The sequence below is a fragment of the Schistocerca gregaria genome, chromosome 2, assembly GCF_023897955.1.
Source record: "Schistocerca gregaria isolate iqSchGreg1 chromosome 2, iqSchGreg1.2, whole genome shotgun sequence".
NCBI classification, from domain to species: domain Eukaryota; kingdom Metazoa; phylum Arthropoda; class Insecta; order Orthoptera; family Acrididae; genus Schistocerca; species Schistocerca gregaria.
Window position 1 is genome coordinate 415540004 of NC_064921.1, and position 16578 is coordinate 415556581.

The 16578-nt window shown below is 42.4% G+C and overlaps 1 protein-coding gene across 2 annotated transcripts in view; it reads left to right on the top strand.

Annotated features, from left to right (window-relative positions):
- Positions 1-16578, top strand: part of LOC126323604 (intraflagellar transport protein 140 homolog) — a 248926-nt gene that overhangs the window by 102009 nt on the left and 130339 nt on the right. For both annotated transcript variants that reach the window (XM_049994696.1, XM_049994697.1), the window contains 2 exons: positions 10952-11117; positions 12418-12561. In XM_049994696.1, coding sequence (XP_049850653.1) covers positions 10952-11117; positions 12418-12561 — 310 coding nt within the window. The remainder of the gene's footprint in view (positions 1-10951; positions 11118-12417; positions 12562-16578) is intronic.

The window sequence follows — 16578 nt, forward strand, 5'->3', positions numbered from 1 at the left end:
ATGGAATGTTCATCTGCATCTACATGATTACTCTGCAATTCACATTTAAGTGATTGGCAGAGGGTTCATCAAACCACAATCATACTATCTCTCTACCATTCCACTCACGAACAGAATGCGGGAAAAAAGAACACCTAAATCTTTCTGTTCGAGCTCTGATTTCTCTTATTTTATTTTGATGATAATTCCTACCTATGTAGGTTGGGCTCAACAAAATATTTTTGCATTCAGAAGAGAAAGTTGGTGGCTGAAATTTCATAAATAGATCTCGCTGCAATGAAGAACACCTTTGCTTTAATGACTTCCATCCCAACCCGCGTATCATATCTGCCGCAGTCTCTCCCCTATTACGTGATAATACAAAACGAGCTGCCCTTTTTCGCACACTTTCGATGTCCTCCGTCAATCCGACCTGGTCAGGATCCCACACCATGCAGCAATATTCTAACGGAGGACGAACGAGTGTAGTGTAAGCTGTCTCTTTAGTGGACTTGTTGCATCTACTAAGTGTCCTGCCAATGAAACGCAACCTTTGGCTGGCCTTCCCCACAATATTATTTATGTGGTCTTTCCAACTGAAGTTGTTCATAATTTTAACACCCAGGTACTTAGTGGAATTGGCAGCTTTGAGAATTGTGCTATTTATCGAGTAATTGAATTCCAATGGATTTCTTTTGGAACTCATATGGATCACTTCACACTTTTTATTATTTAGCACCAACTGCCACCTGCCACACCATACAGCAATCTTTTCTAAATTGCTTTGCAACTGATATTGGTCTTCGGATGACCTTACTAGATGGTAAATTACAGCATCATCTGCGAACAACCTAAGAGAACTGCTCAGATTTTCACCCAGGTCATTTATATAGATCAGGAACAGCAGAGGTCCCAGGACTCTTCGTTGGGGAACACCTGATATCACTTCAGTTTTACTCGATGATTTGCCGTCTATTACTACGAACTGCAACCTTCCTGACAGGAAATCACGAATCCAGTCGCACAACTGAGACAATACCCCATAGGCCCGCAGCTTGATTAGAAGTCGCTTGTGAGGAACGGTGTCAAAAGCTTTCTGGAAATCTAGAAATACGAAATCAACTTGAGATCCCCTGTCGATAGTGGCCATTACTTTGTGCGAATAAAGAGCTAGCTGCGTTGCACAAGAACAATGTTTTCTGAAACCATGCTGATTATGTATCAATAGATCGTATGGATGAAATTGGGTTCAGAGGTATAAAAAGCTGATAGAATAACAAGAGAATGATTCTAAAAATGGAATTACTAAAAGACTAGCAAACCTCTAGCAGAGAGGATTAATTAAACCATATGTTTGAAAGACTGAGTGCAGTTTCAAAAATGGTGAAATAACAAGGTGCCTTTTAACCCTGATCCAGTTGTTAGTATTTTTGCAGTAGTCTGTAAATTACTGAGACAAACACACTGTGATGCATACACATTTTCATTTGGTAGGTAAAGCTGTTACCAATGTGAAGAGTAGTTTGAGCACCTCAGCACTTTGCTATAGAAAAGCCACTAAAAGAACATCTGAGACAGCAAATGCTGTGTTACATTTCTACTATGTGGCTGTTTGTTGTCATGCCATGTCAGTCACCGTTTTATGAATATTACATCTGAAAATTTTGGAGTCATCACAGTGGTGTACTACTGAATCTTGAAAAAACACTAATAACCATGTGGGGTCCCCAGCATATGTTCTTCATAATTAAAAAGGAAAGGTATGGAAATATATCTTGAGAAAAATTAAAGATTATGATGTTATAACATTTTACTGTATAGGGTGTTGATCATTGCAGTTCCAGTTTCAAAATGCTGTAGAAAGAGAACCACTGCTCAGAGTGCAATCAGATTTTAACAGCATACTATTGACGCTGTGGGAAATGCCATGGAACAAAAAGAAAATGTAACAAAAATTTAACCTATAGATGGCTCTGTAAACGTCAGAATGTGCACACAGCTGTTCCTCAGTTTGCATCTGAAGTGCCCGACATGACTGTCTCCATCAAGGATCACTCACTGCTGGTAAAGCTCTATTAAAATAAGAATGACTGTGAGCTAGTAGCCCTGCACAAGTTTCCTATGCACAAGGGTATGAAAAAAATCATTGCTAAAGGTCTGAAGAAAATGATTACAATATTCAAAAAGATAGATTATTTTGAAGTGCAGTGTGGCAGAAAGAGTCAAGCATTTGATCCAACTGTCAGTGATGTAGTCACAGCATTGCAGGAAGGGTTGACTGGTGGTATGCAAAGATGCAGTGGATGGGATATTTCCCGAATGGTGGACATGCACACATAAAATCCTGTGAAACATCCTGCATTGCTGTCTGCATAAAATCACCCATGTTCAGCTGTTGCTTCCTACTGACCGGCCAGTAAGACAAATGTTTGCCCTGGAACTTCTTGCTCACATGGAGGTGAACAAGGAATGGCCATTGAGCATTTTGTGGATCGACAAAGCCCATTTCCATCTGCAAGGACACATCAGTATGCAGTATTGCAAAATATGAGCAACAGAAAATCCACATGCACATCAGCTGATACTGCTTCATTCTGTGAAGGTGACTGTGTGCTGCGGGTTGATGGTATCGTTTATCATAGGGCTGCATTTTTTTGAGGAGGTGTGTCCTGCTGGTCCTGTTACCTGTTTTGTTACTGGAAAACGCTATCATTCCAACACTTCAACAGCACTGTTGTGTAGGTAGGAGCAATTTTGTGAAAGATGGCGCTCCTCCACAAATTGCACAGTCACAGAAACGGCTGCTGCAAGGCATTTCAGGAATGCTAGAATTATCAGCCTGCCTGTCTAGATCATCTGGTCTTTTCTGCATGGCTTCTGACTTTAGGACTGTCTTAAAGATGTCATATTCAATGCTCCAATTACAAATGAAGCTAAATTAAAGGCACACATTACATAATACATTACGAACATGATCCTTGAGATACTCCAATCTGTTGTCAAAACATATTGTTTCATGCTTTCAACTTTTAACAGAAAATGGGGGACATGTCTTGTGCCTAGCTCACATTAATTAGAAACCTTTGAGTTTTGCTCTTTATGTGGTTATTGGCTTCAGGGTGATTAAAAAGTGGTGTCATTTTGCTTTTTATCTGGTTTTTGCCCTCAGAGCAATTAAAAACCAATTTTTCCCATCCAATGTGTTATTACCTTACAGTGGTGGATGAGCTTACCTAACTAACAGTGTCACACCTGGTGACTGCCTAATTTGTGCAGTTGTGGCCAATGAACAGTACGGATAGTGCAACTCAGACCATAGCTCTTGCAGTGTGATTCATCTGTCATTTGTAGCTCACCCCATTTATGTTAAGATGATTATAGTGCCATCTATTGTTTATTGTTGTTGTCCACCTCCTTGAAGCCCCCCCACCCCTCCACCCCAATGTCAATTATATGCTGTTCATATTTGACATCATTCTGAGCAGTGTGTCTCTTTCTACACTACTTTGAAACAGTTATTTTAGGGAAGAGGATAAACTCCACAGTTTTCAAAGAGTGTGTGTCATCATTATCCACATTTCCTATGTCACTATCTTTGCCATTGCTGCTGCCATCATTCCCTAATTTTATTATTCAGCCTTCCACTCTTTGTCCAGTGCACTTTCTCGTTCCTATGCCTCTTCCAAAAAGTGCAACATATGTCTGACAGTATTGTTCCATTTTGTGGGAGTAATACTGCCCAATGCCTCACACACTAAATATTCAACATCTTTTAATTTAAAACTTTTTATTTCTGTCTGCAGCACTTTGTACCTGAGCCCATGCAAGTGCTATTGTATTGATATGGCAATGATGTGGTGGGAGGTACAACACTGTGACCATTTGGTTCTGCAATTATGTCAGTCCCATGATTTGTGCTCTTTCACGATTCCTACAGTTCAGCCTTTTTTCATTTCCCCATCAAGAGTATCTATGCTGTTAATATCTAGCCTGCCTACTGACACTCTTCTGCATGGAGGGCCTTTGTTTAACTGATTAACTGCACAGAATGGTATAGTACATTATCTAGTATTACAGTGGATTTCTTTTCTATGTTTGAAAGCAAAGAGTGTATGAACCACTCTTTAAATAAATGAAATGGCACAATTTCAGAGACTTTACTGGTCTCATACAAGATATGCATTTATGTGTATACAGGAGGAATTTAAAGTAGGCTGGGTTGGGAGTGAGAATTTGGATCAAGGAGGAATATTGTGCCAGGGTATTCCGTACAGTTGTGTGGACCACTGTGTCAGGGTGGCTTAGCAGCTAACGCACCTGCCTAGTAAGCAAAAGACCCAGGTTTGATTCCCGGTCTTGGTACAAATTTTCACTCGCTGCTTATCTCTATATACTTTAAATCATATCTGTAGGAGACCATTAAAGTCTCTAAAATTGTGTCATTTCATTTGCATAAGTACCTGCAGCTATATTTCGGGCTGGATCCCCCATTTACAGTCAATGCTGAGGTGCTGTTCCAGAACACGGAGAGCCTCGTCAATTCTGTTTGTGTCTAAGAGGAATTTAAAGTAGACTGGGGCAGCACTGAGAATTTGGATTGAGGAGGGAGGTACGCCAGGGTAATCTGTGTAGTTGTGTAAAGTGCTGTTCCAAGGTGGCATAGCTGCTTGTGCACCTGCACCCGGCCTTTTCATTGCCACTTCAATCTGTATGCATAAAATCACTTTTTAAATTTTGTTACCATCATTTCATTGTCGTAGTCACCAGGTTTATTTGGTGTAAATAGCAATAGAGCACTGATTGTTCCAGCAAGTAAAAGAATGAGCTGACTGCCTTTTACAACTGGAGCTTTCTTTGTTCCTCGTGCAGTGTCATTGATCCACACACTCAGTCTGGAATGACCAGCATTTGTCCACGTTTCATTCAGCCAAACTGTTTCGTGAGACTTATGCCTCGATACTTTCTGTAAAAACAGCATCTCCAGTCATCGATATCCTCTCGTTCAAGTTGAACTCTTCATCCAGAAAAGCTTTCCATTGAATCCTTATTTTTTGGTATAGCTCTTGAGAAAAGCAGCTTCTTCTGAGTTGGATAGTCTTTCTGCACATAATATTCATACAAATGTCACCGGACTGTGTCCTCTTGAAAATTATGCAGTCCCATCATTTCAGCAGCACACATTCTGGTTTTCCCTGATTTCGAAAGGGCAGCAGTTGGTTCCTATAGATCTCCAGCACGCTTCTCCATCATTATTTCTTCACAGTGATTATTCCAGTTTCCAGAGCAGCAGCATCCCATTCAACAACTTTCAACAATGATGTAACAGGCCTGCCGTTATCCCTTTTGTACTCAGAATAGTGTTGTACATTATATACTAGCTCATGAGATTGGCTCTGTAATGTAGTACCTGTGCCCACTTTTGTGGTTAGCAGGAGAGCCCACACCGTGTTACTAGAGGAGGCCGAAAGGCACGCGATTTAGCTCACGCAGGCTGGCGTGAGGTCTGAAACAGGACAAGGAAATTGGAATTTAGAAACAACGGACGTAGCTGGTGGAATACTTAACTTTAATCCATTAATGATGAACGTCGCTCTTGACGGTACATAGTCCACAATATCAATAGTAACGGGTAGTGGCGCCTTGCTAGGTCGTAGCAAATGACGTAGCTGAAGGCTATGCTAAACTATCTTCTCTGCAAATGAGAACGTAAGTAGGCAGTGAACCATCGCTAGCAAAGTCGGCTGTACAACTGGGGCGAGTGCTAGGAAGTCTCTCTAGACCTGCCATGTGGCGGCGCTCAGTCTGCAATCACTGATAGTGGTGACATGTGGGTCTGACGTATGCTACCGGACCGTGGCCGATTTAAAAGGCTACCACCTAGCAAGTGTGGTGTCTGGCGGTGACACCACATTCCTCCCCCGCAAATCGGCGTACGGTTGTGGCATAAGGCTTCCGCCCGCCGTGGGGAGACCCCATGTTGACGTATGCGACGAGGTGGGGAGCCTAACAACAGGCGAGACTGTGCCACACGCACCCTGCCATTCAGACCGTGGGGAGCTAGGAAACGCCTGAAAACCTGCTCCAAGCAAAAGCAGGTGTCCGCTGCTGCACAGGAACCTGGTGCGTCGGATGTAGCAAAGACATCAAGGTTCGATGATGACGACCGTGGAGCAACTCAGCCGGCGAGCGACCATCTCGGGGTTGAGAGCGATACAAGGACAAAAAGAGCAATAATGCATCCTCCCGAGAATGCGACTCTTTTAACTTCAACATCTGCGACTTGAAAGTCCTGACCAATCATTCAGCAGCACCATTTGACTGTGGCAAAAACGGCGCGGACATCAGATGTTGAATACCATTGGCCTTGCAGAATGACTGAAATTCTGCTGACATGAATTGTGGGCCATTGTCGGAAACAATAGTCTGTGGAAGACCTTCAATGCAAAAGATAGCGGATAACGCTTGGATGGTGGCAGATGACGTCGTGGAAGACATACGGACAACAAAAGGAAAATTACTGAATGAATCTACTACAACCAACCATCGAGCTTTCCAAAATGGACCAGCAAAACCGATGTGTAAACGTTGCCAAGGGGAAGTGGCTTTTGACCATGCAAAGAATTGCCGCAGTGGTGCTGATTGTTGTTCAGCACACCCCATGCAAGAAAAGCACATATTCATAATTGCGGCATCGATCCCGAACCAAGTACAGTGCTGATGAGCAAGTTGTTTCGTTCTCACTATACCCCAATGTCCTTGGTGGAGAAGCTGTAAGACAAAGGACTGTAACGAACGTGGTACCACGACCCTGGACTGATCATTATCAGAACGCAACAGCAAAACACTACGTCATAAAAAAAGTCTCTCCTTGTGAGCAAAAAATCGGCAAACCAATGGGTCCCCGATCCGTGACTTTGACAAGGGCCATTGCGTAGCAACAAAACGCAGAACTGGAGCAAGGACAGGGTCGGCAGCTGTGGCTGTAGCTACACGATGAAAATCAATTGGAAACGATTCGACCATGTCATCGGTTTCCGCATCAATGAAGATGCAAGCAAGTTCGGAGGAATCGAATGCCCTATCCTCAGCAACAGGCAAGCGGGACAATGCATCGGCGTTTCTGTGCTTAGCAGTGGACCAATACAAGATATCGTAGCGGTACTGTGAGAGAAAAATAGACCAGCAAATGAATTTCTGCGCTGTACGTGGAGGTACAGGTTTGGTTGGATGAAAAAGCGATGTCAAAGGTTGTGGTCGGTGATTATGGTAAAGTGACGACCATACAAGAAATCATGAAACTTTGTAACACCAAATATGAGAGCCAATGCTTCTTTCTCGATCCGTGAATAATTTCTTTGAGCAGACGAGAGCAATTTGGACACAAAGGCAATAGGGCGATTGTGCGATTCATCTGTGTGCGCAAGCACTGCACCGATCCCGAAATCCGATGCATCCACCATCAACAAAAGGGGCTTCTGGGGATCGAATGGCATAAGGCAAATATTGGAAAGCAACACTGATTTCAACTGGCGAAAGGCGCGTTCACATTCCGTCGTCCAGACGAACGGAACACACTTACGGCATAAGCAATGAAGCGGAACTGAAATGGAAGAGGCATGTGGCACATAACGATAGTAGTAATTTATTTTTCCCAGCACACTCTGTAGCTGCTTCAAATTCTGCTGCAAGGCAAGTCTTGTATGGCACGAAGGTGTGTGGGACTGGGATGTATGCCTTGGGCATTGAGTACATGTCCCAGGTATGGCAAATCACGAGCAAAAAACACACATTTGTCCTTCCGCAAGCGTAGACCATTTTGTCGTAAGACCTGAAATAATGTTCTGAGATTGGCCAAATCTTCTTCTTCCATCTTTCCAGAGATCACCATATCGTCCAGATAATTTGCTGCAGTAGGGACCGACGCACAAACAGTTTGTAGATATTGCTGAAACAATGCAGGGGCGGATGCACACCCGAATGGTACTCGTTTGAATTGATACTACCCAAGATGCGTGTTAACCACCAAAACGTGCTGGGATCCATCGTTCACCGGTAGGGATCCATTGTTCACCGGTATTTGCAAGTACGCATCTGCGAGGTCCAAGTTCAAAAAATATTTAACCGGGCACAGTTTGTCCAAAAGATCTTTCGGACGGGGTAAAGGAAAAGTTGCAATCACTAGTTGTGGATTCACTGTTGCCTTGAAGTCCACACAAAGTCTCAACTTTCCGGAAGGTTTTGGCAAAATTACTAAGGGTGATGCCCAGAGAGAAGCCTTCACACGTTCAATCACACCTTGTGATTCCAAATCGGTTAATGTTTTTGCGACCTCATCACGCAGTGCATGGGGAACATTGTGCACTCTGAAAAACGTCGGTTGCGCGTTTACTTTCAATTCCAAATGTGCTTTATAGTTCTTAGCGCAACGGAGGCCCGTTGCAAAAATGTCTGCAAATTCTTCACATAGACGAGAAACACTGTCTGAAGGCACCGTCTGGTTCACTGATAGGACCTGATTTACTATAGACAAGTTAAACAACTGAAATAAATCGAAAACAAACAAGTTCACTGCAGAAGAAGATCGAAGGATGTAAAATGACACAAGTTTTGTTTGTCCTTTGTATGTTGCAAGAAGGCTGCACTGTCCTAACATAGGGATCTCTTGACCTGAATAGCTAGTTAACTTAACATTTGCGGCACGCAACAGAGGTTTGCCCAGCAGTTTGTAAGTGTCTTGATTGGTCAGTGAAACTGGAGCTCCTGTATCGAGCTGGAATGGTATCACTTTGCCGTTAATGTGCAAGTCTACAAAATGTTTATTGTCCTGCTGACGACAAGAGCTACTGTCTCGTGCAATGTGAACTGACACCGGTACATAATCACTTGCGACTTGACAGGAGTTCCGGCGATGTCGACGCACTCTATTTTTGGGACGAACACAGTCACTGTTAGAGAGAGTGACACTGGACGGAGTGGAATGAACTACATGAATTTCCATGGGCGGAGTTTCGCGAGCCTGAGTATCCTTGGTTGGATTCCGATTCCGGCGTGAAGCAAAGGACCTGGAACGGTTTTGAGCTTCCGATCTGAGCTTTTTCTGGCAAATACTTTGAACATGTCCTTTTTTATTACAATAAAATCTAATAGCTTGGCGTGATGGGCAATTCTCACGTGAATGTTTAGTAGCACACCGCGGGCATGATTTGATCACTGCATTTGCTTGCCAGCGCAGCTCACATGGCTGAGAACCTGGTGGCAGTGGCGCGGCCGGGCGCGAGGGCTGTTTACTGCTCCGTGCAGCTCTCCCGGCGGGCTGGTCTACCTGACACACTGCTGGCGAAGTTTCAAATGATTCCTGAGCAAAGTCAAGTGTGTCCTGCCGATCCAATATGTCCATCACTTGTTGAAGGGAGGGATTTACTAGTTTCAAAATCTGTTCCCTTATATGAACATCAGAAATGTTCTGTGCAATTGCATCACATACCAAAGTACCTGAATAAGGGAGTCCACATTGACACTCAAAAGCACAATCCCTAGTAAGGCCTTGCAAAGTTGCAACCCACTCCTGATTAGTCTGACCTGCCGTACGTTTTGTACGAAAGAAGGAATACCTTTTCGCAACTACATAAACTGATTCTTTGAAATATGCATCTAATGCAGACAAAATTTCTTCATAGGACGGAGTTGCTACATCGCGTATGGGAAATAATTTGACTATCACACGGTACGTTTGTACGCTGACCGATGATAATAGATAAGGCTGCTGCTCATTACCTTGAATTCTGTACGCGGCGAGATGGAATCCAAATTGGTGTGACCACTCCGTCCAGCTTTCCAGTGCAGCATCAAAAGGTCAAAAAGTGGGTGCAACAGCGTGTTGTGGCTGCGTTAGCAGTGATGCGGCTGCTGCCGCATTGTTTTGCATCGCATGTTGACCTTGTACGAGCTGTCCAAGGGCATCCAGTAAGGCTTGCGTCTGCTGATTCTGTAAGTGATAAAATTCGGACAGTACACCAGGAGATTGTGGCGAAGCCATTACACAAGTAAATCAGGGCAATATCGATAAGAAGGTGGTTGTGCCTCGTCACCAATTTTGCGGTTGGCAGGAGAGCCAACACCGTGTTACTAGAGGAGGCCGAAAGGCACACGATTTAGCTCACGCAGGCTGGCGTGAGGTCTGGAACTGGACAAGGAAATTAGAATTTAGAAACAACGGACGTAGCTGGTGGAATACTTAACTTTAATCCATTAATGATGAACGTTGCTCTTGACGGTACATAGTTCACAATATCAATAGTAACTGATAATGGCGCCTTGCTAGGTCGTAGCAAATGACGTAGCTGAAGGCTATGCTAAACTATCTTCTCAGCAAATGAGAACGTAAGTAGGCAGTGAACCATCGCTAGCAAAGTCAACTGTACAACTGAGGCGAGTGCTAGGAAGTCTCTCTAGACCTGCCGTGTGGCAGCGCTCGGTCTGCAGTCACTGATAGTGGCGACACGCAGGTCCGACGTATACTACCGGACTGCGGCCGATTTAAAGGCTACCACCTAGCAAGTGTGTTGTCTGGCGGTGACACCACACCCACTTTCCTGTGGATAGAGTAAGAGACCATATCAGACTGCACTGTTAACACAAACAACATTGGTAACTCAAGACCCGCGACAGACTGTGAGCACACAACAGATACATTGCAGCCGCTAAGAAAGCCTGGCAGTAGACGGGACCTGGAGTGGAAGATGTAGCAGCACAGCATGATCACCATAGCAGCTTTAATGAAATCCAGAGCTTGGGTTGATGCTAGAGTGTCCCCTCAACACAATGCAGTCCCTGCATGTGAAATTTGCAGACATTCTTTTAGCAGCCTTACTGTAGATGTGGTCCGTTTGGAGTTAGTATACCTTTGCGTTCCTCCAGCCTCTGACTTGACATACCCATTGTTTGTCAAATCATATACATTTTTCTGTTGCAGGGGTCGTCTAGTTGTTGTACATTGCTGGGACTGTGAGGAACCACGATTACTAGTGTGTCAAGCAAAACGTATACCACGTTCAAAAGAAGCTACTCCAGGTAGAGCATCTTCAGCAACGGTCTCTGTAACTTCTGCTCATGAAAATTCTGCCCCATCCGTCCCCAAGGTAACATTAACTTATGATTTTCAATTTTGAATACTTTTTTCTACTATTCCAGATAAGTTTTAATATGTTTTAAAGCCTCATGATGCTCATCAGTGTGAAAATTGTGCAGTTCTTGTGACAGAAAATGTAATTTTATACATATAACTGATACTGAAAATTTTACTAAAATACCAGAATTTCTTATATTATACTGTACTATAGTATACTATTATAAAGCAGAATTTTTAGAAATAGTTATACAACTGATATTTTGCTTGCATTGCATTCATTGTTCTTTCATGGCATACTCACTACTGGTTGTTCCAGGAATGCAGTAGTAGAAATCTGATTTCATGTTGCTGTACATGAAATGTTGAATTTACTGTGAAACTTAAAAATTTGTAACTCTGGATAGGAGAAACTTTCATAATTTAATTAGGCAACAAAACACCTTCATCCTAATGAGCCATCAATGAATAGCATGTATTTCAATGAAAGTGTAGGTTTTGCTCTATGATCATTGCTACAAGAAAGTTTGTTTATCTTGAAGCACCGAATCTGCTGTAATGTTGTTGTTAACAATCCCCTCCCTCTGCCTCCCTCAATTGCCTACAGGAGAGTACAAACCCTGTCAGGAATAGTTAGCATTTTCTTAGGTAAAAACTTTTAATTCCAGAAACCCATGTTGTCACTGTGGATCAAAGAATGCTGGCACAATGCAGACCAGACAAGGTGCCATCCCACTATGGTGCATACATTGTTACTGAGAGACAGAACTAGTGATTGTGCTGGGGAAGGGAGTCGATGAACTGGTTGAAGAATGAATTGGCTAATGAGACAAATAGGTGCTTGGGCATTCTCCTGCTAGAACGGAAACTGCAACAGAGTGGGAGGGATGATGTTTCGAATGCATCATGTACTATTTAGTGTTACCCCAATAAACATGACAGGTGCATGGTCATTTTAAGCTAAGGCTTCTCACACCTTGATGTCCTTGGATTGGTCTGTATGTCACTACGTGGTCCTCTTTGCAAGTTCTCTCTCTCTTGATGTGAATTAGGTAGAGGGGGGTTATCCTTGTAACACATCCTTGTTTCCCACAACCACCCAGGTCTCAATCTCTGGTAACCCATAGCCATACTGGTGTGTGTGTGTGTGTAATATCAATTGCATTGACATATGTGGAGTAATTATTAAAGAAATGTTTACACTTTATTCTAAATGCAGTTGTCAACATTATTTCCAGTTAATTCTAGCTATTGACAGTCTGTAATAAAGAATGTTTTTACTTACTAATTAATTCCTTTTCCCTTCTGTTTAGGAGGATGTTTTGGTTACATTTTTCTCAACAGATGAATCTGCACTTGTTCTGCATGATGTAATATCTCTGAAATCTGAATTTTCTATTCTACTTGGAGTGCGCTGTCCGCATTACATCTTGCTGAGAAGCTCTGATTGTACTCAGGTGAGTATCATGCTGATTACATGCTGCATTTTGTAGTGGATATTACACATGATTCTGTTGCAAGTAATGATAATACACAGCTTTTTGTGAAAACTGCATATGATGCAAAACTTCAAGAACAGGATGTGACATGGAAATATACAGTGGTAGCAAGTGCATGGGCTAGACAGTAAAAAAATAGGTATTAGTGCATTGTGAGCTTAGGCCCAAAAACTTGTTTGATTCAGCTATCCATATTCATGTGTCCAGTGCAAGTCTCTTCATCTCTGCGCAGCTCTGTCACAAATGGCCTCGATATCAACAGAGCGTTAAAAACTTAATCTTCCTTCCTTCTGCACAACTACTGCAACCTACATCCATTTGAACTTTCTTACTGTATTCAAAGCTCTACAAACCTCCATTAGCAAATTTATGATTCCTTGATGCCTCAAGAGATCAGCAATCTTCTGTAGCTCCACATTTCAAAATCTTCTGTTTTTTTCTTTTCTGAACTATTTATTGCTGCTTCACTTCTGTACGAGGCTACATTCTAAGCAAATACTTTTATAGGAAATCTTCCTAACAGTTAAATTTATATTTGATGTTAACAAATTTATCTTTTTCAGAATTTTGTTTCCTGCTATTCCTTGTTTGCATTTTACATCCTGTCTACTTTGCCATAATCATTTATTGTGTTACACAACTAGCAAAACTCACCTCTGTTTCTAGTGTCTCTTTTCCTACTTTAATTCTCTCAGCATCATCTGATTTAATTCAGTTTCATTCCATTACCTGTATTTAACTTTTGTTGAAGTTCAAGACACTATCCATTTTGTTACACTGTTCTCCCAAATCCTTTGCCATCTCTGACAGAATTACAATGTCATCAGCAAATGTCAAAGCTTTTGTTTCTTTGTTCTGAACTTTAATTACCTTCCTATTTCCCCTCAGTTTCCTTCAAAGCCTGCTCAGTGTACAGATTGAATGATATCGGTTATACATCACACCTGTGACTCATTCCATTCTCAACTGCTGCTTCCCTTCCATGACCTCTGATTCTTATAACTGTAATTATGTTTCTACACAATTCATAAATAATCTTCCATTCCCCATACTTTATCTCTGTTGTCTTCATAACTGCAAAGAGTGTAGTCCAGTCAACATTGTCAAAAGCCATCTCTAAATCTTCAAATTCTATAAGTGTAGTTTTGTTTTTCTTTCGCCTATCTTCTAAGTCATAGATTCTTTAGGAAGCATCTGGATACAGTGAAGTCCTGTTTGTCGCCAGCCAGGGTGGCTGAGAGGTTCTAGGTGCTACAGTCTGGAACCGTGCGACCGCTACGGTTGCAGGTTCGAATCCTGCCTCGGACATGGATGTGTGTGATGTCCTTAGGTTAGTTAGGTTTAAGTAGTTCTAAGTTCTAGGGGACTGATGACCTTAGAAGTTAAGTCCTGTAGTGCTCAGAGCCATTTGAACCAATCCTGTTTGTCTGATTGGTTAAGAGATATAACATTATTTAGGTCTGCAGTCTTTCTGTGGTGCCTGTTGCAACTCAGCATCTCCACTATATGATGAGTAGCAATCTGTCCTTTTCATAATATTGTCATTATTTAAAACAGACTTATTTGTGAGGTATTAGAAAGTTTTAGATATCACATCTTTTTGCCAAACAACAAGCAAGGCTGTCCCACACTGTAGCGTGATAGTGTTAAGTATTATAAGTGCCCAAGTGAACCCAGCAATGCTTCACAGTTGTAAATAGTGTGTGAATTGGATACATGTCCTAAACTTCTGAACCCCTCTCTCTATCCATCTCCTCCCTCTCCTCCTCTTTGTCCATCTCCTCCTCCTCCTCTCTCTGTTTGCATCACCTCCTCCCCCTCTTTTTGTCCATCTTCTCCTCCATTCTCTCTCTCTCTCTCTCTCTCTCTCTCTCTCTCTCTCTCTCTCTCTCCCTCTCCCTCTCCCTCTCCCTCTCCCTCTCCCTCTCCCTCTCCCTCTCCCTCTCCCTCTCCCTCCCCCTCCCCCTCCCCCTCTCCCTCTCTGTTCATCTCTTCCCCACCCCCCCCCCTCCATATCCATTTTCTCGCTCCATGTCCAGATCCTCTTCTCCCCTCTCTCTGAACAAGAGATTTGTTAATCGTTATTGCAAATGAAATCTTGATTGAAAACTGAATTTGCTTAAAAGAAGTGGGTAAATCGGTTGGGATTATTGGTATACTGGGTAAGAGAGAAACCTCTTCAGCTGCTGGATCAGTGAAGTTTTCTGTAAAGCTGATGGCAAGGAAGAAAACAAAACACTATTTTGTTATGTTTACAAATTTTGTTTAAAATTCTATGTAAGGAGGAAGAATATATGTGGGAGAAACAGTTTGTCTAATGGTTTACAAGATCTTCCATTGTAGTTAGAACTGACTGCGGGAAAGGAAACAAAACTGAACATTTGCAAAGCATAACACAGCATAGTATTTTCTTTCTAGCAATCAATTTTAACAGAAAATCTACATATTGTTGTTTAAAAAAATATGCAGCCTGTGTCCATCTGAATGTATCAAGTAAAAATTTGAAACAAAATGGTAAAGAACTTTGCAGGATTTTTGTTGACAATGTTTCCCCATTATATGAATATTTATACACTGAAGTGCCAAAGAAACTGGTGTAGGCATGCATATTCAAATACAGAGATATGTAAACGGGCAGAATGTGGCACTGTGGTTGGCAACACCTATATAAGATAACAATTGTTAGATTAGTTATTGCTGCTACAATGGCAGGTTACCAAGATTTAAGTGAGTTTGAACATGGTGTTGGCGCATGAGTGATAGGACACAGCATCTCCGAGGTAGCGATGAAGTGGGGGTTTTCCCATATGACAGTTTCACGAGTGTACCGTGAATATCAGGAATCCAGTAAAACATCAAATCTCCAACATCGCTATGGCTGGCAAAAGTTCCAGCAAGAACGGGACCAACAATGACTGAAGAGAATCATTCAGTGTGACGGAAGTGCAATCCTTCCACAATTTGCTGCAGCTTTCAGTGCTGGGCCATCAACGAGTGTCAGTGTGCGAACCGTTCAACGAAACATCATCAAATGGGCTTTTGGAGCCAATGGTCCACCCATGTACCCTTGCACTCTTGCTGACTGCATATCACAAAGCTTTACACCTCACCTGAGCCCGTCATCACTGACATTGGACTATTGTTGATGGGAAGCATTTTGCCTGGTTGGATGAGTCTGGATGAGTCTCTTTTCATATTGTATAGAGTGGATGGACATGTATGGGTATGGAGACAACCTCATGAATCCATGGGCCCTGCGTGTCAGCAGGGGACTGTTCAAGCTGGTGGAAACTCTGTAAAGGTGTGGGGTGTGTGCAGTTGGAGTGATATGGAACCCCTGATACATCTAGATACAGCTGTGACAGGTGACACATAAGGAAGCATCCTGTCTGATCACCTGCATCCATTCATGTCCGTTGTACGTTCCAACAGATGTGGGCAATTGCAGGACAATGCAACACCCCACACATCCAGAATTGCTACAGAGTGGCTCCATGAACACTCTTCTGAGTTTAAACACTTTTGCTGGCCACCAGACTACCCAGACATGAACATTATTGACCATATCTGGGATGCCTTGCAACATGCTATTCAGAAGAGATCTCCACCCCCTGGTACTCTTATGGATTTATGGACAGCCGTGCAGGATTCATGGTGTCATTTCCCTCAAGCACTACTTCAGACATTAGTCAAGTTCATGCCACGGCGTGTTGTGGCACTTCTGCGTGCGTGTGGGGACCCTGCATGATATTAGGCATGTGCACCAGTTTCTTTGGCTCTTCAGTGTATTATATATATATATATATATATATATATATATATATATATATATATATATATATCAAAGAAATACATGGTCTATGTCTCTCCAAATCACTATCGTGTAAAAATTTGAAGTCAATCAGTCAAGAAATTTTTGAGATTTTTGCTAAAACATGTCCCTATTACATATATTTATGTATTTTATATATTAAA